The 27,980-nt window shown below is 44.8% G+C and overlaps 2 protein-coding genes across 6 annotated transcripts in view; one reads left to right on the forward strand and one right to left on the reverse strand.

The window, feature by feature from the left end:
* The window catches only part of FAM219A (family with sequence similarity 219 member A), a 104,489-nt gene extending 85,566 nt beyond the window's left edge, over positions 1-18,923 (reverse strand). The window contains exon 1 of one of the 3 annotated variants that reach the window (XM_054811213.1): positions 18,678-18,923. In XM_054811213.1, the coding sequence (XP_054667188.1) occupies positions 18,678-18,737 (60 nt within the window). In that variant the 5' untranslated portion in view covers positions 18,738-18,923. The remainder of the gene's footprint in view (positions 1-18,677) is intronic. The other 2 variants (XM_054811215.1, XM_054811214.1) reach the window with 2 other exon arrangements.
* Positions 18,924-19,191: 268 nt separating this feature from the next.
* Positions 19,192-27,980, forward strand: part of DNAI1 (dynein axonemal intermediate chain 1) — a 157,361-nt gene continuing 148,572 nt past the window's right edge. For all 3 annotated transcript variants that reach the window (XM_054810416.1, XM_054810418.1, XM_054810417.1), the window contains exon 1: positions 19,192-19,292. In XM_054810416.1, coding sequence (XP_054666391.1) covers positions 19,260-19,292 — 33 coding nt within the window. In that variant the 5' untranslated portion in view covers positions 19,192-19,259. The remainder of the gene's footprint in view (positions 19,293-27,980) is intronic.

Genomic DNA, 27,980 nt, shown 5'->3' on the forward strand with positions numbered 1-27,980 from the left:
TCAGCAGACCACAGTGGATGGAGAATGGGTGCAATTTTTTACCTTAACCATCTTTCCTCAGGGCAATGCCAGATTGGTGGAAACAATTTGCCAGCTGCAAACAGCAATGTAGGCAAAGGGGTTACAGCAGATGACACAAGCAAATATGATAATTTTAGCTGGTGGCCACAGATCAGACACACACTGCCTACATCCCAAATCCTATACATGTGCTTTTGGAGCTGCCCACAATCTTTTGATTTCTTTGTACAGCCCAGTGCTACACCAAAACATCAAAACAACAGTTTACAGGAAGGCTTTACCTTGCAAGCCCTGAAGTACTCCAGCTTACCCAAACTTGTCAGAGGCCTGTGGGTAGCAAAGGAAGCACCACATATGCCTCCCCCCATCCACTAGATAATTAGCCAGATGGCAAGCCTGCCACAAACCCACCATGAGACAGTCCATATTCCTGTTCACTGGACCTTGTAATGCAGCTTAATTTGTCCAATCTAAATACCAAGCCCTGAAAGCTGCTATTTCTCTTGCCCTTTTTCTAGATGACATTAGGAACCTAGTACATTAAAAATAGGATATGTCACATAAAGCCATCAATGCATCTATAAAAGTTGAGGAAAAGCTTTTTAAGAAACCATTCTGAATAATACTGGCTTTTCTTACTACCACCTGGCCTTTGCATTCAAGGGCATTCAGCACAGCAAAGGCCACCTTGCAGTTGAGTTCCAGTGAGGAAAGTCCTCACCCAGCACCACAAACATAGCTAAATCTGTAGAAATCCTGCTCTGAGCTATGAGGAAGAGATATGGACTTCAAAGAGTAGCTCCTCTGGAAGTCAGAAAGAATCCCTGCTAGTTGCTTTTCCAGCAGCTTTTAACCCAGCATCCTGGATTTGTTTTCAAAAGCTTTGGCACAAGAGTCACAATATGCAGTATGAGGCACAGCCTGACACGGGCTGGCTGGTGTCCTGTGACGTTTCCTGGCATGTGTGGCCACAAACTCATCTCTGGCTATAACATTCAAGACTGTGACCATACAACTTGCTGTGGAACAAGTGACAGAAGCACGCAGCAACACTGCATCAGGTGCAAGGCAGCTAAGTTCACACATCAGTGTAAACAGAGCTTAACCACATGCTTAGGATGTTACTGAAGACTGGCCACTACACTGGAAGTATACAACCTGGTTTTCCTTAAAGTAAAAAACTGTGCATGCTATTACTGCTCACCAATGTACTATGAAACCCCTTCTATTTTATCAATGTCATTCAATCATTTCTTTTAGATACTTGCAGTGACACTTATAGTTCTAATATTTCACCCACTACAGTTATGTTGTAAGAGAACATCAAGTAGCCAGGGAAAAGCTTGGTGCAGTACCAAAGGCAGCACCTAGTATACCTGAGATTGAGTAAAAACTGGAGTGACACTCAGCACCTCAAGTAGATCTAATCACAGGAACATCCTTCTTACCATGAGAAGTTATTGGGCTTCAACAACCCAAAGGAACACATAAGATTAATTTTCTCTCCACTGGCAGCAGTACATCTCAATCATTCCTTCATACCAATCTGGTAATAATGCAGATTTCAGGGAAAGATGTTGTGTATCCCATAAACCTACCAACTGAGGTTTGGAACAAAACCAGAAGGAAAAGGTTTCTCCTTTCTTTCTTATTTCTCAATTTGACTTCAGGGGCAGGAGAGGAGGAAACCAGAGAGAGAAGTTGAAAGAAAAACTTCCATTCAATAGCAAATCTGATAGCTAGTGGTAGAATTGTATCAACACCAAAGAGGAGAGACCTCTATATAACAAAAAAAGTGATAAAAGCAAAGGGTTATTTGGAATAACATAAAACAATACAAAGGCTAGGACAGTTGGTGAAAGCACTGAGACATGGGTTGCAACAGCAGAGCAAACTAGCCTCGACAGTTCACAAACACAACCCTGTACAGCTGGTAGGAAGTCCTCTGCAATGGTAACTATCTAGGAGTCTGGCACAGTACATTTACTGTGTGTATGCAAGGTACTTTCCTACAGAGTTCACCGCATTTGATTAGAGCTCTTAGAGGTGTTGCAGTTTCCAGTATCCAATTGTACTGTGTTTTATTTACATACAGACTCTGCCTACTAATGATACACAATTATCTCTGAAGCTAGAGCTATGATAAGGTAAGACAATAAGACTAATATTGATACAGATTAATTTTTATTGCACAGCAGCATTTCTACCACCATAGCAATCTGATAAGAACTGCAACACTCAATTTCAAAATAAAATCTGACTTTCACCCATCATTTCTACAGAGCTCCTGGGGAACAGACCTAAGCTGCCATTTTCTTTGCTCCATTTCAGTAAGAGAAGGTGGTATACAGTTGTTACATTTAACCAGCACTCTCCATACAGATCTCAAAGCTACAAGCTTGTCCATTTCAAAGAGTGTCCAATTGCCATTATTGAAGGTGACTACACATGGTGATACTAATTTGCTCCTTTAAGAAAGCAGGGATGAAGTGACAGCTAGAGTAATTGATTTATTTCCACTACTGTGTTCTTAAAGGAAAGGGTGCATTAGCACAAAACTGATGATGCATCACTTTTTAACGCCTCTTTTTAAAGGCTGAAAACAGGATTTAGGACTTGGATGAACTTGTACCTGACATATTACAGATTAAAACATGTTAAGCCCTCTGCTTTGCCTCATACTACGCTCACCAATTACTGCAACAGTCTTCTTCCAGGAGGGCTGTACCTGCATCCACCTTACAGTCTACTCTCCCCTTATACCTCCTTCCAATTCCTCACCTTCACCTGTCCCAGTCTCACTGTGCTCATACCATCCTACTTATGACACTAAAAATATCTGCCACTCTTAGGTTTTAGGGTCCTCCTTTGTGGTTTTAAGGGAGATTTCTTACAGCTGTTCCATCCCTGAGGCATCAGTCACCCTGATGGTCTCTCTTGTTACTTTAAGCTCTTCACAGAGCACAACTTACTGATACAAGACAAGACTGAGACCAATCTCATTAACAAGTAAAATGCTTCTCACCTACTGACTCAGCGGTATGATGTCCTCAAGCATGTAGCCCTTTTAAGTGGCTTGGGTTTTTTGGTTTGGTTTGGGGTTTAAGGTATACAAGGAGACTGATATAGATCTTCTATACAGTGGGGGACATGCAGGCTCTATCAAGAGTCCACTGGCTTTGCGCAATTGAAAAACCTGCATTTCAGCCAGGTGTGAAGACAGCCCAACACCTGCAGCATGGTAGAGCAACACGAAGACATCCACTAATCTGGAGGCACACCATGGGGTTACAGGTCCTTGAGACTCCTTAAGATGTTATCTTCCCCCTCCTCCCATCATTGGTGCTGAGGTGTGTGATGGGTTGACCCTGGCTGGGGGCCAGGTGCCCACCAGAGCTGCTCTATCACTCCCCTCATTCACTAAACAGGGGAGAAAAAGTACAACAAAAAGCTTATGAGTTGAGATAAGGACAGGGAGAGATCACTCACTAATTATCGTCACAAGCAAAACAGACTGAACTTAGAGAGAAAATCCGTCTAATTTATTACTAAGCAAAACAGAGTAGAGGAATGAGAAATAAAATCAAATCTTAAAACACCTCCCCCCACCCCTCCCATCTTCCCAGGCTCAACCTCACTCCTGGCTTCAACCTCCTCCCCCCTCAGCAGCACAGGGGGACGGGGAATGGGGGTTACGGTCAGTTCATCACACATTTCTGCTGCTTCTTCGTCCTCAGCGGGAGGACTCCTCTCAACACTCCCCTGCTCCAACATGGAGTCCCTCTGATGGGAGACAGTCCTTCACGAACTTCTCCAACATGAGTCTCTCCCACGGGCTACAGTCCTTCACGAACTGCTCCAGCGTGGTCTCTTCCATGGGGTGCAGACCTTCAGGAGCAAACTGCTCCAGCATGGGGTCCCCCACAGGGTCACAAGTCCTGCCAGCAAACCTGCCCTGGCATGGGCTCCCCTCTTCTCAGGTCCACCGGTCCGGCCTGGAACTTGCTCCAACATGGGCTTCCCACGGGCCACAGCCTCCTTCAGGTGCCTCCACCTGCTCTGGCGTGGGGTCCTCCACGGGCTGCAGGTGGAATCTCTACACCTCCTCATCCTTCCTCCATGGGCTGCAGGGGGACAGCCTGCTTCACCATGGTCTTCACCACGGGCTGCAGGGGGATCTCTGCTCTGGTGCCTGGAGCTCCTCCTCCCCCTCCATCTGCACTGACCTGGGTGTCTGCAGAGTTTCTTACATCTTCTCACCCCTCTCTCCAGCTGCAAAAGCTCTCCCTAACTGGGTTTTTTTTCCTTCTTAAATATGTTATCACAGAGGTGCTGATTGGCTTGGCCTTGGCCAGCGGCAGGTCCGTCTTGGAGCCAGCTGGCATTGGCTCTATCAGACATAGGGAAGCTTCCAGCAGCTTCTCACAGAACCACACCTCTCTGTCCTGAAGTTTTTGCTCTTTCCTGGTACAAACCCAGGTGGGCTTCAGAGCAGCAGCCCACGTCAGGAAACATTAATTAGGCTGAAACATTCACTGGACATGCTTGGTAGCTTTCCAGGTGTTCTGCCAAATTGAAAGAAGGCCAGATTTACAGAACCACTTACTACACTTCAGCAAGCAGTAAAACAATTTTTAAAAAATCCCAGTGGTTTATTAGCCCTTTCTCTATCCTACTGTAGAGGAATTGCCAAGACACCTATAAATACGAGCAGGTAGAAACAGGACAAATTCAGACAGAACTGCTAAATAAACTGGTAAAATAGAGCAAGAATTCCTGGTTTTAAGATTTTGTATTTCCAGTTTTTAAAAAAGTGTTTCTGCAAGATAAAAGTTGTTTTAAAATAACTTAAGACGACATCCATCTGGTTGCCCTAGCCTTTAAGAAGTCTGTAACTTCAGACACCATTTAGGAGAGAGTTAATCTGAATCCTAACCACAAATAGTTTTTACCCCATCTTAGCCATGTTTATTAGGTGCTTCTTGCCCTGTGAAGGGGACTGTACATCCCACCAGCACTCAAAGTGACCACAGCACAATGCCCTCTTCCAAACAGTAAGAGATGTACTTAGGACTTTGCTGGGGCACATATTTGCAGGACCTTACTGAAAACTAATCAAGTAGCTCTGGTTGAGAGTGCTATATGTGCTCACCACCCAAGCACTGCTTGTACTAGTTCATCCAGGGTGAAACTCGTGTTCAGACAGTGTTTGCTTACAATAGACTTTGGCTGGGGGCAGGCACTTGAGCTATTAACTGAAGGTCATGCTGACAAATACAGCAAAACTTACCTGGAAACTCAGGAAAAGACAATAGGTAACTTTTGAAAAATCTGACCCAGCAATACAAAATGGCTACTAACACTGCTATGGGCAGACTGTTTGACTAAAGGAAGGTATTTCTACATGCATAACACTATTTTGACATTTGAGAGGATTCTGGTGGAAGCAACAGATCCATAATGGTGTTCACTATGCACTGCAATACAGGATGTGTAGCACTACAACCTGCCAGAGAAGCAGCCCTGTCTTTGAAGAGCAGGGATATGCCCATCTAAAAACTGTTATTTAGACACATCATGGTAGTTATTCCAAAAGAAAAGGCAGAATGAGGACTACTGCAATTACCAAAATACTCATTTGGAAATGATCCTCGTAAAATTTCGTATGATTTACCAGTTAAGCTGAAGGGTTTATCATCATTGGCAATCAACAGAATTAAGTCCCATGCCCTAGTGACCAAGGAAGAGCACTTTTATCTTTGCATAATAAGGATGAACTGACTTCAACCTTGAGAAACTAAAGGATTTGCCATGTTTATCAATTAAGATCACAGCCTGAAGTACAGCTTCAGACTATTAAAAGCAAGTTCTTCAGCCCCGCTAAACCAAAAGAACAAGTTTGCAATATCAAGGGAATAAAATCTCAGCAAGGATCTAATACACTTCAGAAGGTCAAGCTTGGAGCAGTATTTAATAGGCCTGCCTCAACCATGCCTCCTGCTCTCTGTGTGTCAGCATGAAAACGTTATCACCATTGCAGCCCACTGCTGGTAATTCCCTATGATGGTAATGAGTTTTGAATTTATGCAAAGTCTCCCGGCAGGTCCTTCCACAATATCTACCAACCACCATATCAATGGAGGATACCTGTGGTAAAAGCATCTAGCTTTCTCCCAGTTATTAATGAATATAGCAAGCCAGACTTCAGTGGCCATTTGAAAATCTTTCAAAAACCCAAAATAAACTGGCCTGGAAAGGAGGAGTCAACAGAAATGCATCAGGACTTGGTTTTGAGTTCCTATGTATCTATTAAAAAAAAGCTCACAACATGTTCCTATAAATCTGACTAATCTTCCACAAAAGACAAGTCAGAAACCAAAAATGAAGTATTTGATCCTCAAACCAATTAAGATTTGCAAGAGCTGTCAAGACCTCATGCAATCAAGTGAATCAGCAACACCACAATAACTTCACAGCCAGACGTAGACTCAGAAGTTGAGAAGTCTGAAGACTTAACATTGAATTTTTCTACTTTTTACAGAATTATCAATGGTCATTCAGCATCAGAGTCACTGTCCAACTGCCACAGCTTACTAAAAAGAGTAAAAATTCTTGCTTATAACACAGAATCATAAAAAAGATTATGATTCTGTGTTATAAGGAAATATGACACAGGAAATTAATTCAGCCAGCAAACACACACCTCTTACACCAGTAAAAGCACCTCATGCTTCTGCAGCTAGGTGCTAAGATATTAGCCACCAGCTCCTTGAATTAGCACTGCTATACAGGCACACAGTACTAAATATTGCTTCAAAGGTTAATCATTTGGACAAGCAAGGGAAAATTTTGGCACTATTACAGTCTATACCATAGACTACTAGTTTCCAGATCAGAGCTGAAAAGAGAGCTAGTGTCTTGGCAACAAAACACACATACTTTCTCCATCTCATACCCAGACTGAACAACCACCAGGGTCCCAGACACTGGAAAGAGGTTAAGTGTGTACCTAATTCATCCATCTGCATTTGGTGAATCGAGCACAGACTGTGGCCACAAACCAAGCAGCAAGCGCTGTAAACTTCACACCTCAAAGTCAATACCGAAGCACCTCTAGATTGAACGTGTGCTACCAGTTAACCTCATGGGACAAGCTTTTTTTGGTCTATACCTGAGGAAATTCCCCCCCCCCCCCCAAATTCTGAGATTAAGAATTCAATGTTGCAAATACAGAACCTTAGAGTTAATAAAAGCTTCTATCTGACATTTCCCACTACAGCATGAGGAAACTTTTCTATGCAGAAACCATGGATTATAAATTCTATTTAGCTACATAATCCAAATGAAGCATTCTCCCATAACCAGATAATCTCTTTATAATAATTCTTACATGCACAGCATGGATCATCTCAGTTCTTTTCATAAACACTTTGCCCTAATTTTTGCAAGAGGTACAAAAAATTCTTTTCACCAAGAAGTGCTTTTGTGATATGCTAAAGTACATCCACTGAAGGATTTGGCTCTGCTGGAATAGATGAAGACAAGGAGCAGTTTTTACTCCATTGGAGCAGCAGAGGAATCACTAGTGCTTTGCAGAATTCTAGACTGTATCTTCAGGCTTTGCATTAACATCCTGAAGTGGCAAATCCTGCCAGTTAAACAGTACAGATGTGTCACAACACATTTTCAGTAAGAGTTGGACTTCCTCTAGCTCCTTTACCATACCTGTTCCCCTTAATCCTAGCACAGTGATCAAAACGGGAATCTAAATCCAGCTTTTGAAACACACAGATTTACAGAAATTGAACACTAGCTAGCAGTTTCTCCTAGGCTTATCAGCTGCCAACAACCCAGTTTGAAGTGCAGCTTTTACATGCTCCAGTGGGCTAGGTGACCTCCATCTTCAAAGCCTGTGAACATGCTGTTCCTACGACTATTCTCAGGATTGCTATTCACAAATTTTTCTCTTATAGAAAGCGTAAGTAAGATTACAGAGATCTAGACAGACCAACAGACCTGAAACTGGTTGGTAGGGGGAAAGACGAACCAAAGTCTTTCCCTGAACCGCATTACAATTTTGCTACAAGATTCTTTAAAGTTTAAGAATCCTAAGCTTAGAAAAAAGCTTTCCTGCTGCTTCCATATCACATGCAACCTGTGAAAGCCCTGTTACACATTCCCATCCTGTTCACATACCACCCACCAGCTTGTCTCAAGGGATATCGTGCTTGGCTTTCTCTTAGGCCACATGTATTCCACAGCCAGATGCTACGAGAACCAAGGTTCAAGTATCATGCATTCCCTTGTGCTTTGAAAATAAATCCACATTTGCTATCATTAGGGCTCCATGCCACAACTAAAAAGACACTACAGCATTTCAATGATCCAGGCTGTACTTACACTAAATCTGTTTTGCCATTGGAACGAAGCTGTCCCACAGAAGCATGGGACTGGAAGTGTTGCTACAGGGGGGAGGCTATGCCGCCAGAGCTGGACCCTGTACAGACACAGGAGCACTGGACATTTCTCTGTACACGTGAGACCTCCTACTCCAAACGACAAAAGCCAAGTCTGGAAGGGTGAACCTTCACTAGTTTCTTCCATCAGTGCAACTGCCCCTTTCCATGCCTCAACTGATAAAGTTGTGTCTGCAGAATGTCTATGTGGTGTTCAACTGGAGGGTCTGCTCTGGCCATCAGAGACAATGTATTTTCCATTTGCATCACATGCATGTGGTTGGAAGGAAAACCATGCTTTCTTACAAAGAAGCGTATTGTTTTTAGAAACATCAGTCACAAGATCCCACCAGACAAGAGATTTAAAAGGCCATCTCTGGGCGGGGACACTCCTATTTGTTTTTTCTTTTCTGTTAACAACATGCACCCACACACCTCTCCCTCTAGTCTGCTTAGATGGCACCTTGGATGTTCGGATTCTGCAGACTTCAGAAATTTTGAAATTTGTCTTTTACCACACTTCAAGCTACTTGTAACAACTTACCACAAAACAAGTTTCAGATGAAAAGTTAGGCCCCACAACCAAGTCACTACCAATGAGGACAAGCCCCATGAGTATTACAGTAGTAAATACACTCCTCTACTGCATTAACTGCTGCAGGCGAAAGCCTTTATACTCAGAGATTTCTAACCATGGCCACAAACATTAGGATTTGACTTATGGAACTTCTCCACTCACACAGAATTCAAACATTTTCTGAATAAACTAGCATCACCACTATGGTTCCTGTGCGTTTTGTCTGTTTGACAGTCTCCCAATATAAAGAACACTTACGAGGATCAGACTGACAGAGGTACCAGAGTCCAGTAAACCCAGTGACATATATTTTTTTATTATTTTTTTAAGATATGGTGACCTTAAAGAACATCTCACACCACTGCAGAGCAAGACAGCAATAATCATTTGAGTCAGGAACTCAGCTAGCAATTCAGTAGAACTAGGACACCAAGCAAGAGTGGATTTGAATCCCCTTACCTCCTCCTCTCTAACAGATATTAGACATGCATGCTCTGACATGCTCTAAGACTAGTCTGCTATAAGGCTGCTACGCCAGCCAAAGAGTCAAACCAACACAGTTCACTGTCTAGGGATATGATTCAAGAAATACTAAAAGACCTTAGGAAAGCATAAGTGAATGCCTTCTGATTTATAAGCATTGGTCTAACCAACAAGTCCTTTTAAATACTGCTATGCACTGTGCTCTTCTGCAAGGACTTCAGTACTTTCTTACCTTGGGTGGAAAAAAGGAAGCCATGCTCCCTTAATTCTGAGAATACCATCACAGAGATGCACACAGAAACACAAAAAAATCTCGTTACCTTAGACAACTGTGTGTAGGAGTTACATGAAGAACTCAAGAAGAAACAAAAATAATCTCTTTTAAGGAAGCTGAAGATACATGGTCCACCAGGAAAAAATATCTTCTACTGGCCAACCATGACAGATCTGTTTCAAAGCAAGAACCAGGAGAGGCCACCACCAAAACAGGCTACCTTATCCCAGCTCAAAAGCTCTTCCAATGCCTGTGGCAAACTTAGTGAACAAACAGACACTATCACACCCCAAATTCACCAGGAGTTAGAGAAGGAAACAATAATTACGTCAGCATAAGCCTCTCTGACATTGAGACAGGAACCAAGATTCGTTTTCACCTGGGGCCACATAGAAACGAAAACCTGAAACAAGACATAACCTAAATAAATAGTTTATTTGAATATGGGTGTACTAAATCGCTAACTTGCATTCCCATACAATCAGTAAAACACACAGGACAGAGAAAAGATGATCATTAGAATACCACTGCTGTGCTTAGCTCCGTGGAAAAGAGACTGTCTACAGGATTTATTAGACTGAATGCTGCAGAGCCCAAAAGGTCAGCTGCTCACATTAATGGCTGTTAATTCAGGAAGGACACTGACAAGAAACTGAGAAAAACAGTGTCAGGCAAGCATGAGGCAAGAGACTACCACACCCAAGGAGGAAGGCTTCATGTCTGATGGTCCTGGACAAAGAAACAGAAGCTCAACAGAAGAGCTCTAACACAGTCTATTGTGGAAATAAGGTTTGGGAAGCATGCAGGGAAAGGGATTGCAGACCATTGGTGAGGTTAGTGCTACCTGCGTCAGCACTGCATGCAGAGTCTAAACAATGTGCCTGGGCAGATGGTGCTAGGTTACAGGAGTTACTTGGTGGCTAGTTATTTGATAGCCTGACCTATACTATGGCTTTGTTGACATGTTTTCTCCACTAACTCCAGACAGACAACTTGTCAACAGCTGTAATGAAGTTGCAGCTATGCAGTAGAACTTGCTAAGCTCAGGAATAATTTAAATACATTCTAGCAAAATTACTTGTTCACAGGCAGAGGCTGCATCTCCACTAGACAGCTTGCCAGTACAGCTGGAATAGCTTCTTAAGACATAACAAGTAATAGTCTCCCTTTTCCCTTCTGTATAGGAAATAAGGTCTCACCCATCTTTAGAGAGGCAATGCTCTTCTCAACAGAAGCAGCATGTGCTACCTTCAGCTTTACTACTGAAAATAGCAATCTTAGTTCACAACTAAGATGACTCTGCAACGCACCTAATAACGGCAGTTGGGATGCAGCCAGTATACTCTGCATGTATTTAAGAGAGCATTTCTTCACAAAGTTTCCCAAAGTGATAAACCTTGCTATCCTGTGAATTGGTGATGGATGTGTCCAAAAGCCAAGCATATTCCCTAGCAGGTACTCTTCAAAATTAAGAAAATTCCCACGTACAATTTCATTTACTCCAACTCGCTATGCTCAGAGTCAAATCAGTGAAACAAATGCTTGTTTTCTATTGCATACTACAAAATGGACACCAATCCATTGCACAAGATTACACTTTAAACTTCAGAAAAAATAACAGTCTAGGAGACTACACAGGGTTCAGGCTGGAACTGACGGATTTACTAGTTGCAAGTGGCAGCATCACTATGATGTCAGTTTTATAGTGACAGATACAGAGGAACCTTATATTCAAAATGGCACAAGACTTCACCGAAGATGCATGGCATGTGAGAGTGTGAGGGGAAAGCATAGATGCATTTCTACAGTCTGTCTGTGGAAAGTGACAGATAATTGATCTGCGTAGAAGCCAGAAGACAACTACTTCAGCCAAGGTCTTCAAATGCCTGGAAAAAAATGGCAGACCATTGTGTCCTCCCATTAGCCAGTTCCACTCTTAATCCTCAGCCCTGCAGATCAAACCAGTGATGGGGTCTCCTCCTCTATTTTTATCAAGTTCAGTCTTCGATTTCACAGCAAGGAAGATATAATTCCAGAGATGCCACATACGCCCTACAGCCTCGTTGGTAAGCTGAGGACTTTCCTTGAATGAAGGCTTGCAGAATTAAAGGCACAAGTTCTCCCCTCTCACCCTGGCATTTTGCTCATTTTGTCTGACTCTTTATGGACCTGCCACTACCTACCGGCAGAGAGAGTATATGGCTATATCAGTAGCAGAAATAGGTGTCTGAGTAGATATTAATATCAAGATACAGATAACAAGCTCTTGGGAGTTATGGAAGAATCCCAAGAGGGAACTGTGCAGGTGTAATTCTTCATAGAGTTCAGCATTCCTTTTTAAATACCTTTTTTCACTCAAGAAGAGATTTTCAAATATGACTGACAGAAAAACTGTAGTCAGAGCTTGTACAAAGAAGTGGAGAAGAAGAAACAGTGTGCCTGCAAGAGACAGTGCCAGCCAGAACATGCTCCCATATCTTGAGAGGTCATCCTCTAGCTACAGTGGCCGCATCCCTCACCACAGCCATTCAGGAGCCTGTGGATCACTGCTGGATTTTCAACCTGGCCTGGGGTTGTAACAAAAATGCTCCTGTACCTCTGCACCAAAGGCCTGATACAGGACAGGGAGGGGACAGGTCAGAACCCCAATGATACAGGACAGGGAGGGGACAGGTCAGAACCCCAATGAACTCAAGTATTCAGGTAGGTAATCTTTAGACTACTGCTATAGATGACACCGCAGCACATCAAAACTGTAACTAAAAGCAGCACTATCTGAAATAGTTCTATTTCAGAACCCATAGCACTGCAACATCACAAATTGCATGTACTGTAGGCATTTACAAAACATATAGCTGTGTAACCCCTGGGCTACATTACAATGAATATACATAGGGATGACATTTTCATTTTAGAAGCTTTTTCCTTCTAGAAAGATGAGTTTCTTGTGTATCTACACTAGATACCTAATGTGTTATTAACATACTATTTCTAAGCCCTACAGGTATAACCTTTCTTTTTGCTTCTTAGTTACTCTTGCTTTTCTATTTTTAGTTTTTTTCCCATTTTAGGGATGCATCAGATAAAACAAGGAGATCTTAACACACAGCGCAACTTTCCTAGGATGAGACAGTCAATATTTTTCAAAAATAAATAGCACGGATTTTATAAGCATGTTGAGCACTCATACTCTCTACTAAAATTATAGTTATTTTTTTAAAAAATAAGTATCCAGTAGATCGTGTAATTTTTTCTTTTCTGTTTTTCTCTTCTAACATTAAAAAAAAGCTGTTTAGAAATGCATCTTCTGTATCTTCAAAGTTTCTGGAAATTTTATACCTCTGGGTCCAGTGTAGGTTTGGCTTCTCAGCTAAAAAGCCAACAGCATCACTGTAGGATGTGGCTAAGCAAAATCTTCAGGTTGACTGTCATCATCACAACTACAGCTACAAGCCTGAGGTCCCACAGCCAGGCAAACATCTGCAAGAAACCAGCCTGGTTACAATGCTTCAGAATGAGCTATAAGAACCATCAGCCCAATTTCTCTAGAACAAGCTCCCATTTTTCACATGGGCTGAAAATTGGGAAACTGAAATACTACATTCCTGCTGTCACTTTCAGAAAGCGAGCCAAATGCTCAGAAGTTTGTAGCAAAGCTCTGAAGCTGCTCCACTTTAACAGGTGCTTTTTATTAGGAAAAGTCATACTGGTATCATGTGGGCAAGAGCACTTACACTCTACTTCCATTTTTGTGCTAAGAACAGAAACTGCCTGCCTTAGTGTATGGAAGCAACATGTGATCCAACACTGTCATCTGTCAGTTTGCCATCGTACGCCAGCCAGTGCTGTTGTGTATGCCAGAGACAGGCTCAGGAGGGTTTCACATACCAGCAGAATTCAAGATACAACCCCGCTGCATCATGCTCCATACATTTCATTTTAACAAAAATACTAAGGATTTTGCACATATTTAGCTAACAAAAAAACCCCACAGATTTAAAAATCACAAGGAGACCATGTAGTGAGGCTCCAGTGCTGAAGAAAAGATGGGTCTACATATAATTACAAGCTCCCCCATTCCTATTTCAAAGATTATTTTTGTTCTTTTTCTCTGCAGCATCCTCACTGCGCAAGGGTCCCTTCATCTCTCTCTCCCTTTAATATCTGCCTCTGTAGTGAGAATTACACATTAGGAAACCTTCCTGACAAAAAACTTACAGAAAACAAACCAACACCAATCATCACAACAAGGCACCACCACCACCAGACTGGAAAAAATTGTGCAGTTGGAAGTTAACACATCAAATACCAACCCATCGGCCAAGACTGCTACCTACCAAGTCTAAGTGTCCCAGTAATAATGAATTTCAAGCCTCATCACACCATGCATCCCTGCAATGCTGGGAATTGACTTTATCTAAAACTAACACACTGCCCAGCAGTTAACGAAGAGAGCCCCTTCTGTGAGTGCAGAAGGATCACGACAAGTCGGAGATCAAATAGAATCTAAGCAGAACAGTTTCCACAGTTGAGCTTGCATCATGTTGATATGGAAGACATGATACTAAGCATTAAACAGAACCCCTTGTAAATTAGTTTATATTAATTTGAAGAGGCAGGCATTTTTAGGATGGAAGCCAAGAGCCACCAGTACCCAAGACAGGAAATGGGGATCAGAACAGACCGTCCCATTCTCATGGAAAGGCACCACATAAACATGACCAAGTGCCAGTTACTAGCCTTTCTTCTCTTCCACAATGAATATGTTCACATTGTGCCACAATATCAAAATATGCAGAGTAATGTGTCTCAAAGACGTGCAACACTGGGCCTCATCCCATCCTACAACCTGCCAGTGTTTAACCAGGGTCTGTATGCCATCCTGTCCATTTGCCCACAGCAACTCCCGCTCATTAAACCCTATGCTGAACCTTTCCTTTGGTTTGCATTAGTATACAGCAGTTCTCATAACACGTTTGTAGAGGCCCGAGTCAAGACAGCTTGCTTGACTCTGCCATGCTTATCCAAACAGGCTGGAGAGAGGAGGAAATGAATCCCCACCTTCTTGACTTCACAGCACTGCATCTGATGCAAAGAGAAGGAGTTCACATATGACAGAGCTAGCCAATGTGCAGCCTGTAGATCAAATACTTCTTGGCTCTGCAACACAACCCCTATCTGACTTGCAGCAACCAGAGATCCTGATAGGCCTTGTCAGAGCAAGCAGTACTCCACACAGCTCCAGTCTGTACTAGTTAGGTGCTGCCATTAGCCTGCAATGAGACACCAATGCAGCCCTTGGCTGGACAAGGCTGTCAAAGACAGAAGGTTCCCCCACCAAACACATTTGAGCTTTAGAGAAGTTACTTTTGCAAAAAGCCATGGATGTGTCAGGTTCTCTGTCCCTGCTCAGTAAATACAACACTGGTTATTGTCATGATGTATACTCAATGGACACCAGACATTAGTGTATTATCACTCCTGACAGACCCCTGATCAATAGTGCCAGTATCAGTGGCAGGTTTGGAGGCTAAGGGGCTCAGAAAGGCTTCAGACTACTTTCTAAGAAGGGTTTCCCTTCAGCATTTAACAGCTGTACCTCTCTCAATTTTGAATGCTAGCAGATCAACAGGCCTGTCTGTCAGGTGGTTTCTAGGCAGATCATCAGTGGTTATCCTGGAGTTTAGCACAAAGACATCAAAGCTAAGATGACGCTTTATCTACTCAGATGAAAAAGACATTAAAAAGTGTGCACGCTGGTCAACAACAAAGTTTTTAAGGATTTCAAGCAAAGTCTAGCTTCACAAACCTCACTTCAGGACCCTTCTTGCACTGCCAGATACTGGCCAGACTCAGATGGAACAGTGTTCTCCTAGGACACCCTCCAGCCTGAACAGGATGAAAAGACATTTCATATAGTGTATGCTCTTCAAATCAAGCCAGGGACCTTCTCTCCTCCGTTTGCTTTCAGCAGGGGATCATGTTTTAAAACACTTTTTTTACAGCTTCAGTGGCCGTTCACAATGACTCTTAGGTCACACCTGGAAAACAAAGTTCCACCTCAGCCCTTTGGATGTGGAAAAGACTGCCAGTCTCATCTTTCCCTGAGACCATGTGGAACTGAAAGCTGTTACACTGGGAAGAAGAAACAAGAAGTCCTGAGATGCTAAGGTTATTCTGTACTTTAAAGTATTGGATGAGAGGGCAGGGAGAAATGGTAACTGTCATAGAACAAAGCAGAACCATGTTACCCAAGCAAATTAGTATGATAAACCCCAGCCAGCTTCTGAACTGCAAGGATTGTTGCAAGCATCCAGTCCCTACTTGCAAGGTACAGACCAGGAGCTACAAGCAGAGGAAGCCACTGGAAATGCTGTACCAGACTTGTTCTGTCCCACTTCTGAGCCCGATGCCAGCATTTCCAGGCACACGGAAGAATCCTGCACATCCAGTCATAGCACAGCCCCTCACATACACACGGTTTCACTATGAGCTCTATTAGTTAAAAATCAACTGAAATCCTGCAGCACAGGCTCAGAGTATTCTTTTAATGCAAGTGTGAAAGCCCTCTCTGAAAATTTCCTAATTCTTGGCTGCTACAGAAGGGAAGAAAACTTACTTCCTAAGCTTACCATCACTGCTGCACAATATCCCATCCTGCCCTGAGACAGCAGGTTGGACTGGACAGCCTCTTCAGGTTTTGCTTACTCCATGTCCATGCAAACATGCATGCATCTGCCAACTCCACTCCTCCACTATTACCATGGGGTTTCTAGAAAATACATAGGAGTATTTTGGTCTGTCAACCACTTTTCCAAACTTGCTAATCTCACTACTATGCCCACTGCCCTCAACAACATGAGTAGAGAGGGCCAGCCTTGTCACATCTGTTGCTTCCACTTGATAAAAAACACACACAACAAGTAAGGTGTGCAACAAGTCCACATCAGCTTGTATGGACAGTTTTCTTCCCCACCACAGAGGTTAGAAGCTAAAGAACCAAACAACAACAAAAACCACGTTAAAAATATTTTCACAATGCGTCAACACTCCCAACCATAAGAAAAGTGTTTTTCTTGCCACTGAGGGATAATTTGAGTTTGTACACCTTCACAGAGTCCTTCTGTTCACAAGACAATTATTGTGTTCTCAACTTTTTACAAACACTAGCTGCAACAAGAAACCGAGGATTGATACATCAACTCCAATGTAGTTTGATATACTGGAAATCTCAGTAGTATCTTCAGTGCTAACATGAACCTGTCAATAACCTATCCTCAACTGCTGTCAAAAGGATCTGCGCAAATATTTCATTAAAGTCTCTTCCACCTCTGCAAACATTTCATATCCCTGTCTCACACAATCAGATGCTGAGATGGAATTTGCTTACTCCAGGTGCCAAAGGGAATCAACATCTTGAGTCAGCCCGTTCTCCAGCTTTCACTTTAATGTCAAGTTGAACAGTTTCAACAGGTCCCAGGTGACACATAACAACACACCTTTAAGCAGAGAATGAGGCAGACAGGAGTAAGGGGAGAGGAACACATAATGGAACCTTTCCTAGATTGGAGAGAGAAACGGACCAACACATTCAAGTGTTCTGCAGCATGCAGCTGTGGCACAAGACACACACAAGCAAGCCTGTAGCATCAAAGCAAGGCAGCTACATGCTCATAAGAAGTTTTGGACTACTTGCTGATATAGCATCTGCCATGCCAGCCAGCTGGTCTTCCTTCATAAGTGTCATTTCAGGAGTTACCAAAAGCCCGGGACCACTCTACCTGCCCATTTACACAACCGCAAAGTCCCACAAGCCCGTATACCTTCTTCTCTGCAAAGATTCCCCAGGGTCCCATGTAGTAGTGTAACCATTATGTCAACCTATTCAGAGCTCATTAATTGAGTATAATTGTGTCTATGAAGCAAAAAAAGATCCTGATACAAAAAACACAGACCGTGGCATGGGGGAGGGAAGGAAAAAATCAAACCCTCACAGATTGCTTTTTTTATGTAATTTAATGTGAGGAAAACTAATTTGATAGAGATGTTTCTTTGCAAAACACCTGGACTTTTTACACGATGAGCATCTAACAGCAGCTTTGCACTGAGAGCAACGGCTATAAAACCATCCACGGAGAAGGTCCTGCAGCTTCACACCACAGCTCGCACCACACGTATTTCACACCCATCCCGGGCAGCTATCCCTCGGGAGCACCGCTCCCAAACCAGGCTGCACGAAAACATTGCCTCATTCTTCCCCCAGATCTCACGTATTTTATAAGTGTCAACTAAACCCCCACCAGACCTCAACGCCTCCAACTGCTCTGGGTGCCCGTCCTTCCTCGGCCGGGCTCTCCCGGTCTCACCGCCGCTTCCCACCGTGCCCGGCGCTGGAGCCCACCGGCCGAAGCGGCGGGCAACACCCGCCCCATGCGCCAGCCAGGCCGGGACGCTTCGGGCCGCCGCTACGCTTGGAGAAGCGAGGTTTACACCGAGCCAGGAGCGGAGCCGCTGCCGCCCCCGCCCTCCCCGCGGGCGGCTTCTGCCGTTGCTACCGACGGCGCCCGGGGAGATGCCGGGGAAGAAGGGGGGGCAGGACGGAAGGGCCGGGTGGGCAGCCGTGACCACGGACGCCCCGAGATGACACAGCAGCTACCGCTGGGCACGGCCCCGGAGCCCGGCGAGGATGGCGGCGGCGGGGGCGCTGAGGGGACGGCCGTTACATAACGGTCGCGGCGCACGGGCCCGACCTCAGCACCGCCGCCCCGGCAGCACTGACACCTGCGCCCCCACCTCCTCCACCCCCGGACCCCCGGTGAGGCGGCGGCTCCCGGGGACAGCGCAGCCCCGCCCGCCCGCCCCTCACCAGCGGCTGCATCTCGGCGCGCACGGCGGGCACCTGGAACCGGTCTATCTCCTCCATCATGGTGGCGGCGGGGCTGGGGCGCGGCAAGCGGGGCGGGAGGGAAGAAGAACAGGCGGCCGCGGGGAGGCTCCTCAGGCACCGAAGGACGACGACAACGCCGCCACCCGCCGCGGCTGCTGCCTCATCGCCGCCGCCGCCGCCGCTCGCTGCCGAGGTGACTCAGCCGCGCCGCTTCCGGGTCCGGCCTCCACCGCCCCGCCCCTCGTTTGCATATTCATGAAGGGGGCGTGACCTCTGCCACCGATTCAGGAGCCCGGATGCTCGGTTCCCCGCGGCCCCCGCCCCGCTGCCGCTGGGACGTACCATTCCCTCCCTCGGCGGGAGCAAAACCCTTCGGGGATGGGGTGGGGGGGTGGGGGGAAATAGCCAGGGCCGATGGCGTTCTGCGGCCGGATTGGTCATGCGCCGCTTCCGGCGCGTTGCCATGGTTGCCGCTATCAACTTCCGGCCGGCCGTTGGCCCGGAGGGCGCGGGGCTGTCGTGAGGAGCGGCCGGTGGCGGGGAGCTGCTGCGGCAGCCGCCATGCCAGCCAAGGCGGCTGAACGGCACCGGCAGGTAAGGGTCTGTCCCGACCGGGCATCGTTGCAGGGCGGTGCCTCGCTCCCGTGTGACAGCGCCGTCGTGACATTACCACCAGCGCTGTGACGTCAGCCCGCCTGAATGGCGTCACTGCAGTGCCTCGTGCACTGCACAAGACGTTCACACGAGGGAGCGTCGCTCTGTGGCCCCGCTCTGGCTCTGCTGCCTTCAGCTCCTGCTCTAAGTAGGTGCCATGGTGTCACTGGTGTGACACCAGGCCCACAATGACATTACCGTTCCCAGTGCCACCTTACATTACATCACCATGCATAGCCCAGCTCATTTCCCTCCAGGGTGACCACAAAGCTATAGCCCCACAGGGCTGGGTGGGACACTGGATCTCAGCACAAGCCCCCTTGGCACTCCTTGCTGTGTGGTTGCATCATGGTGCATCACTCTATCCCTGCACTAAAGTATGTCATCGCCCTGCCGGTGACACCCTGTGTGTTCTGTGGCATTTCTGTGCATTGCCACCCTATTCTGGCAAAACAGCACATCCCATAGCTGTAGCACCCCCACACTGTTTCACTGTACTGTTGCAACCCTGTGAGACTATAAAGGTTCTCAGATGTCATTATATCATGCCATTTTGTCACTGTTACAGTGTATGACACTTCTTTTCCAGGGCAGGTTTTGATGCACTTGAGGTGTCCCCAGTCTGGCAGAGAATCTTTCAGGGACACTGAGCAGACAGGTTGAAATCCCTGTTTTTAAATAGTTTTAAGAAAATTCAATTATACCTAGCTGTAACTTTTATCACTTCCCTTTTAGTTTGCTATTTGGTTTTCTCTCAGTTCAGACAATGAAGTGAAGTCATCTGCTAACCTTCATGGCCCTAACCCTACTCTGACAGCAGCGGTGTGGGTGGATGTGTGTCTGTGAGACCTCACCACCTTCGGGCTTTGTGTGGGCATGTCTGTGTGCAAACCCTCACAGGATGAAGGGCTCAGTCAGATTCATTCCTGGATCTCATCTGCTACTGGAGTATCAAAGTGTTTGGTTTAAAAGCAGGAGCTGACCTGACTGGTAAAAGCCTTTATATAACAGGTTTATGTCAATCCCAACGTATTTGATCTTTGAGGTGAGGCGAAGAGGGTTAGCATAGGTGGCCTAGAAGTGACCAAGAACAAGCAGCCTGCTTCCTCAGTCCCGAACACATGACAGAAAGCCGTAACTGATCAAGGAAGGCAGAAGGGAGAAAAAGGGGGACTGACATAATGGTTCAGAGCTGTGAGGTGGTAGCTGAGATCCCTGGACAATCCCCAGTGGTCTGTGAAAGGGTCCAGACAGCAGGAGTTACTTCAAAAAGGGAACAGCAATCCTTGCTGATCATCTGATCCCTCTCTAGTTTCCCAAGGGTAATTCCTCTAGACTGTGGTTTATCCACACTAGGGCTGTATAGACTCTATATTATGTGACTTCTGAAGCCTGAGCTAATAAACCCTGCTAAGTGTGAGCTGACTCTGCAGACCCCAATCATATCTCCCTGCTCCTGCAACCAGAGGTGGACCTGAAATCCAGAAGTATTGAAATGGTTCCTCATGGGCCTGATGTCTCTTGGAGCCATCTGAGGGTTCCTGCACGTGTGGTAGAAGGGCTTCAGGGCTTTAGAGTAGGCAAGAGTAAGAAAGAGGATCACTGTGACATTCCTAATCCTTCTACTAAGAAGTGCTAGTAATTATCAAGTTACAAAGGGCTTTATAAAGTTTGCAAAGGGCACAAATTCAGAACCAAAACCCACATCCAATCCTAGATAATGAAGAAGTTTATGCTAAAATTGTAAAACCCATTAATAATAATAATAATGATACAAACTAAACCTGGGATGAAATGCTTGCTCTGAATTTCAGTTTCTTTTATTTTTAGAATTTCCACACAAATATTTTCAGTCATTTTCAGTAGCCATTATCTGAAATATTCTGAAACTGAGAGGCTTTGATTCACATGTTATTTGAAAAATTTAATTAATGTGCTGTAAAGGCATTCATTTTATTTTAAAGCTCTTGAAACATCATAAACTGTTTTAACTCTTAGGATTTTTGGCTTTTCACATAACTTTCATTACAATAAGTTAAAAGACTTGTCCTGTATTGCCTTTCCTATATTTGCAATAAGCTTGTTAAATCTGATATCTGTTTCATGCCCATTTATCTACTAAAATATTCTAGTGGAAGAATTGTGTAGCCTTGAAGTCTAGAGGCTTTTGGCTCGTTTTTGCTGACTCAAAATATTTACCATATCTCAGTGGCTTTGGGAGTACACAGAGTGAATGACTGTGCCTTTGCACTATTCACCATCCGATCAGGACCTGATGATTGGTATTTACTGAGCCCTGATAGCCACTATAAAGTTATTGGTGAGTCAAGGTCTAGATCCTAGTTCTTGACAAGAAAATCTCCTTTGAAAATGAGTAAGCTCCTGCACTTCTCCCTCATACACATTCCTCCGCTCTGCCAGTGTTTGTAGTGACACAGGAAACAAGCCTGCTACTTGCCAGTGAAGGTGGTTTTTCTGCTGAGCATCATTTCTGTAGGTTTTCCATCCTTGTCCCTTTCATTGCAAATTCTCCTCTAGCACCATGCTCTTTTCACCTGTCTTTCATTCCTCTATTTCCTATATATTGCTTTATTCTGCTCTGCCTCCTAGGTTTTCTATTGCTGACTGCTTTCCCTTTGAAAATTTTATTCCTAAGATTGTTCTCAAAGCTGAGATAGTTACCTGAACACTATCAGGTCCTTCCCTTTTACCATGTGTCACTTCCAGCTCCTCCTCTGCTTTCATGGCTGGCTGCTCTTAAAGTGCTTTGTGATCAATTCTTCTTTCTTCTTCTTATTTTCCCTCACAGGTGGTGGTTGCCTGCCCTTCTGCTGTGCCTGTCTTGTATCCACCTCCTCCTCTGACATAAACTTCTTGTTTTGTTTCACTCTTTCTTTCTTTATCCAAGTGACTTCAGCCTCCACTTCAATCTCCAGCTATCTGATGTCTTTTTTTTCTTCTTTGAAAGAAATTTCCTATATTCCTGGGTGAAAAAATGTCAAAAGCCAGCTGGCCATCAGAGATAAAGTCTGCGTCCTTCCAGATGAATCATTTGACTTGATCTGAGCCTTAATTAGAAGCATTTTTATACTCTTGTATGTTTGTGTACATTAATAAGAAATGTTTCAGCATTCAAAGTCTGTTAAAACAATTGGGTGTGCTTGGATCTTTGTGTTCCCAATGCAGCTTTGTAAATAATAATACTTATGTATGCTCTGTACTTCAATAACATACTTCATTTCAGGTCTGAAATGTGTTATGAAACTGAAATTGAGCTCCACAGCATTTAGGGATGATGTAGATTTATGGAAAGGCATGAGCCAACATCCCTACATCAGAATGAAAGGAATGAAGAATTAGATTCTTAGCTCCCCTGAAAATGAGGTCTTGAATATGACAAGCAGGACACTCAGACACGTAGTGTTCTATACATGCTGACCTGCGTGGCAGATGCACAGACATGCAGGATGTTGTTGGTAGGGAAGGGACCCATTAGCCTGGTGTCAGTCCTAGTCCTGGGTGGTGAGAGAAAGTTGCCAACACTTTTGAGATTGTAATTTTGAACATGGTTATCAGGTATGCTGTTGGAGGTGTTGGTTCCAGATTTTCATGTTTTCGCTTTGTGACTCAAGGAAAAGCCTTGTGTGAGCAGTGGAGAGCACCCTGTGCTGCGGTGTGCCTCTGTAGCTGAACCCACCCCAAGGAGAAACAAAATTTGGTTATGGTTTCTTAACTGACATGTCATACACTTCTTTGCATTTATGGTGTGCAAAACCAAACTGGCTGGGCTTATCATTTAGGGTCAACCCACTGTCAGTAACAGGTCACTTATGCAGTGTTAAGAAAGCATCTGAATTTGGACAGCAAGGCATTTCTCATTACACTTGACTTGTGGTCTTGCACACGCTGACATGTAAGCAGCTGCTTTGCTGTTTAGCCAGTTGTCAAAGAGAAACAAAGAGACCCACTCCTCAAACACAGTCAATAATCAGACACATTTTACATTTTTGCAAGCAAAGGCTTTTAAGGTGCTTACTGGCTCTTAAACATGCATTAAACCATCCATGGAATATAAAATAAATGCTCAGTTTAGTGTCTCTCACAAAACAGATTATAAAATGTGTTGGCAAGTAGCTCTTAAATTGGCCTCCCTAGTGTGTGTAAATGGATGTCTGCTGCAGGTCAGACTAAAAGTCACTTTGCTTCCTTTGGCTTTGTTTCCATGACATGCTTCTTTGCTCCTTGTGCTGAGTGGTGATCTATTATGGAGATTACTAATATTCAAAACAAGAATAAAAAGCTAGCAGGAAATTATTAAATGGTTTTACAGAAATGTCAAGCTTAGCTCTTGTAATGACTCTTCCCCTTCCCCTTAGAATCCTATGGGCAGCTGTGTTCTCTTTTTTTCAGATTATGTGTTAACCTCTGTGCTGTGCTCCAGAGGAAGCAGAAATGATAATGTCTCTGCTCAGGAAGGTGAAATAAACTTAGCAGGAGCGTTCTGTGATTGCTTAGCCTTGTAGTCTGATTGTCTTACGGTGACAGCTAGCATGGGGAGCAGAAAGGGTGCAGGAAAGTCTCTTTAATGATCTTAAAAAAATATAGTATAGGTTTGTCATTGCCCTGATGAGTGTTTTATTAATATGTAATCGATTTTCAGCCCTTGGAAAATTTGCTTAATATGAACTGACAGTTCATCTTTGCAGAGTAATCAACCTGCATCATCCCTGCCTCTGAGTTTTCTGGTATTTTAGGCTGGATGTGCAAATCCAGATCTGCTCAGCCAACCTTCTGTTTTAAGCATAGGGAGAAATTTCACATTACTCAAGGAGTTATTGTATAGTGGTGTGTTTGGCTCCTCACCTTCCAGTGACCAGTTGCAAGAGGTAGTTTGATCTGATAGTATAGGAGAAGAATGTACCATCCAGCAAAGGCCATAGTGAGGAACCTCATCCTGGATGGCAGGACAGCACACGTGATAGCATCATTGCATCTCCTACTTGATTAGTCAGGGCTGGCCTTGGATCTGAATGTGAGGGATGGACACATTTTTTCCTGATGGATTTCTGCAGTCACAAATTCAGGATTTAAGGTGGTTCTTAAAGGAACACTTGCTCTTACGTAGCTGAGCGTAAGCAATCCAGGAAGTTCCTGGAATGTGTTGATGACAACTCTCTCCTCCAAGTGATAGAGGAGCCCACGAGGAGAGGTGCCATGCTGGACCTTATTCTCACCAATAAGGAGGGCCTGGTAGGGGACATCAAGCTCAAGGGCAGCCTTGGCTGCAGTGACCACGAAATGGTGGAATTCAGGATCCTCAGGGCAGTGAGGAGGGTGCACAGCAAGCTCACTACCCTGGACTTCAGGAGAGCAGACTTTGGCCTCTTCAGGGATCTGCTTGGTAGGATATCATGGGACAAAGCCCTGGAAGGAAGAGGGGCCCAAGACAGCTGGCTAATATTCAAGGGTCACCTCCTCCAAGCTCAGGAGCGATGCAGCCCAACAAAGAGGAAGTCAAGCAAATCCACCAAGAGGCCCCCATGGATGAACAAGGTGCTCCTGGGCAAAGTCAAACAAAAAAAGGAAGCCTACAGAGGGTGGAAGCAAGGGCAGGTAGCCTGGGAAGAATACAGAGAAACTGTCCAAGAAGCCAGGGATCGGGTTAGGAAAGCCAAAGCCCTGATAGAAATTAGTCTGGTCAGGGATGTCAAGGACAACAAGAAAAGCTTCTATGGGTATGTCAGTGATAAGAGGAGGACGAGGGAAAATGTGGGTCCCCTCCGGAATTAAACGGGTGACCTAGTTACCCAGAATATGGAGAAGGCCGAGGTACTCAACGACTTCTTTGCCTCAGTCTTCACTGGCAAATGCTTGAGCCACACTGCCCAGGTCACAGAAGGCAGGGACTGGGAGAATGCAGAACTGCCCACTGCAGGAGAAGATCAGGTTCGAGAATATCTAAGGAACCTGAAGGTGCACAAGTCCACAGGACCTGATGAGATGCATCCACGGGTCTTGAGGGAACTGGCAGATGAAGTGGCCAGGCCACTTGCCATCATCTTTGAGAAGTCCTGGCAGTCTGGCGAAGTTCCCACCGACTGGAAGAGGGAAACATAACCCCCATTTTTAAGAAGGGTAAAAAGGAAGACCCAGGGAACTACAGGCCGGTCAGTCTCACCTCCATGCCTGGCAAGATTATGGAGCAGACCCTCCTGGAGACTATGCTCAGGCACATGGAAAACAAGGAGGTGATTGGTGACAGCCAACACGGCTTCACTAAGGGCAAATAGTGCCTGACAAACTTGGTGACCTTCTATGATGGGGTTACAGCGTCAGTGGATAAGGGAAGGGCAACTGACATCATCTACCTGGACTTGTGCAAGGCATTTGACACTGTCCTGCATGACATCCTTGTCTCTAAATTGGAGAGACATGGATTCGATGGATGGACCACTCGGTGGATAAGGAATTGGCTGGATGGTCGCACTCAAACAGTTGTGGTCAACAGCTCAATGTCCAAGTGGAGAATGGTGATGAGTGGTGTTCCTCAGAGGTCGGTACTGGGACCGGCACTGTTCAACATCTTTGTTGGCGACATGGACAATGGGATCGAGTGCACCCTCAGCAAGTTTGCCGACGACACCAAACTGTGTGGTGTGGTCGACACACTGGAGGGAAGGGATGCCATCCAGAGGGACCTTGACAGGCTGGAGAGGTGGGCCTGTGCAAATTGCATGAAGTTCAACAAGGCCAAGTGCAAGGTCCCGCATGTGGGTCGGCGCAATCCCAAGCACGACTATAGGCTGGGCAAGGAATGGATTGAAAGCAGCCCTGAGAAGAAGGACTTGGGGGTATTGATTGATGAGAAGCTCAACATGAGGTGGCAGTGTGCGCTTGCAGCCCAGAAAGCCAACTGTGTCCTGGGCTGCATCAAGAGAGGTGTGACCAGCAGGTCGAGGGAGGTGATCCTGCCCCTCTACTCTGCTCTTGTGAGACCCCACCTGGAGTACTGCGTCCAGCTCTGGGGGCCCCAGTACAGGAGAGACATGGAGCTGTTGGAGCGAGTCCAGAGGAGGCCACGAAGCTGATCAGAGGGCTGGAGCACCTCTCCTGTGAGGACAGGCTAAGAGAGTTGGGGCTGTTCAGCCTGGAGAAAAGGCGGCTCCAAGGAGACCTAATTGCGGCCTTCCAGTACCTGAAGGGGCCTACAGGAAAGCTGGTGAGGGACTGTTTATCAGGGAGTGTAGTGACAGGGCAAGGGGGAATGGGTTTAAGCTGAAGGGGGGTCGATTTAGATTAGATGTTAGAAAGAAATTCTTTACTGTGAGAGTGGTGAGGCACTGGAACAGGTTGCCCAGAGAGGTTGTGGATGCCCCATCCCTGGAAGTATTTAAGGCCAGGCTGGATGAGGCTTTGGGCAACCTGGTCTAGTGGAGGGTGTCCCTGCCCGCAGCAGGGGGGTTGCAACTAGATGATCTTTGAGGTCTTTTCCAACCCAAACCATTGTATGATTCTATGATTCTTCAGAGTAAATCTCTGCTTCCTGGGACACCAAGATGATTTATTTACCATCAGCACTGCCACTGACAAGTGAGAGCTTTTTTGCAGCAGATGCTGAAATAGTTGAAAAATAGAGCCATAGAAAATAGCTGTAAAAAAAGAACAGGCATGATTATTCCAGGACTTGGAAAAAGCTTTAGAACTTTTGCTATTCAGTCAAGAAGGCAGGTACTGATAGTCCTGTCTGTTTTGTATAAATTCAGTTAATGAGTCTCAGATCAGCAATTAGTGTCTGCCATGTGGCCAACAAAAAGAGAGAGTAATAATCACTGTGCATAGAGTAAGCAAGAAGGACAATACTTGAATGGATGATTGAGTATGGATGGTTGAGTATGATTCTTTATTTTCCTCATTTCAGGCCAAGCTGGAAACATGTTACTAGGGTGTTGAGGGAAAAACTTCCACTAGACATCACATCTCTTCAATGCTTGCCCTCCCATTACATGTTTCTGGGATGCAGAAATAAGATAGCTCTTCCTAAATGCCAGCCAGGTTGTGCCTTTTTCATTTACAGCAATATCCTTTGGAAAGAAGCATAGTTTCTTCTTATTCTAATTTTTCTGTTTTATAACTAAAAAAAAAAGAAAAAGAAAAAAGAGGAAATTCATTTGGACACAACCCAAACATCCTACCTAAAAATAGAATTAGAAATGCTTGTTGGATAGACCAGCAACATGAAAACTTCCTGCTGAAGGACTTGATTTTGCAGCTATTTACATCTCCTGATGGTTTGTCAGTATTAGAGGGAGCTGTGGCAAAGGAAAGGAAAATTAAATGGCATTTAAAGCATCACTTTTCAGCTGTTTCCTCTCTTATGTATCATCCTGTTGGATTACTGTATCTTGGCTGTAGTCAATAGTCAATTTGTCTCGTAGCACAGTCAATGTCTGGCCCATTGAGGAATTTCTAAGTGTTGATATCATAAACACATCCTGGAATAAAGGTCCAGAAAAGAACAGTCACTTGAGTTTTCTATATCCTATTTAAGTATAATGACTGTTATAGGCTTCTAATGTCTTTTTACTGTGGGAACTACAATAATCTGTTCATTTATTTAATGTAAGATGG

The sequence above is a fragment of the Grus americana genome, chromosome Z (genome assembly GCF_028858705.1).
Source record: "Grus americana isolate bGruAme1 chromosome Z, bGruAme1.mat, whole genome shotgun sequence".
Lineage (NCBI taxonomy): Eukaryota > Metazoa > Chordata > Aves > Gruiformes > Gruidae > Grus > Grus americana.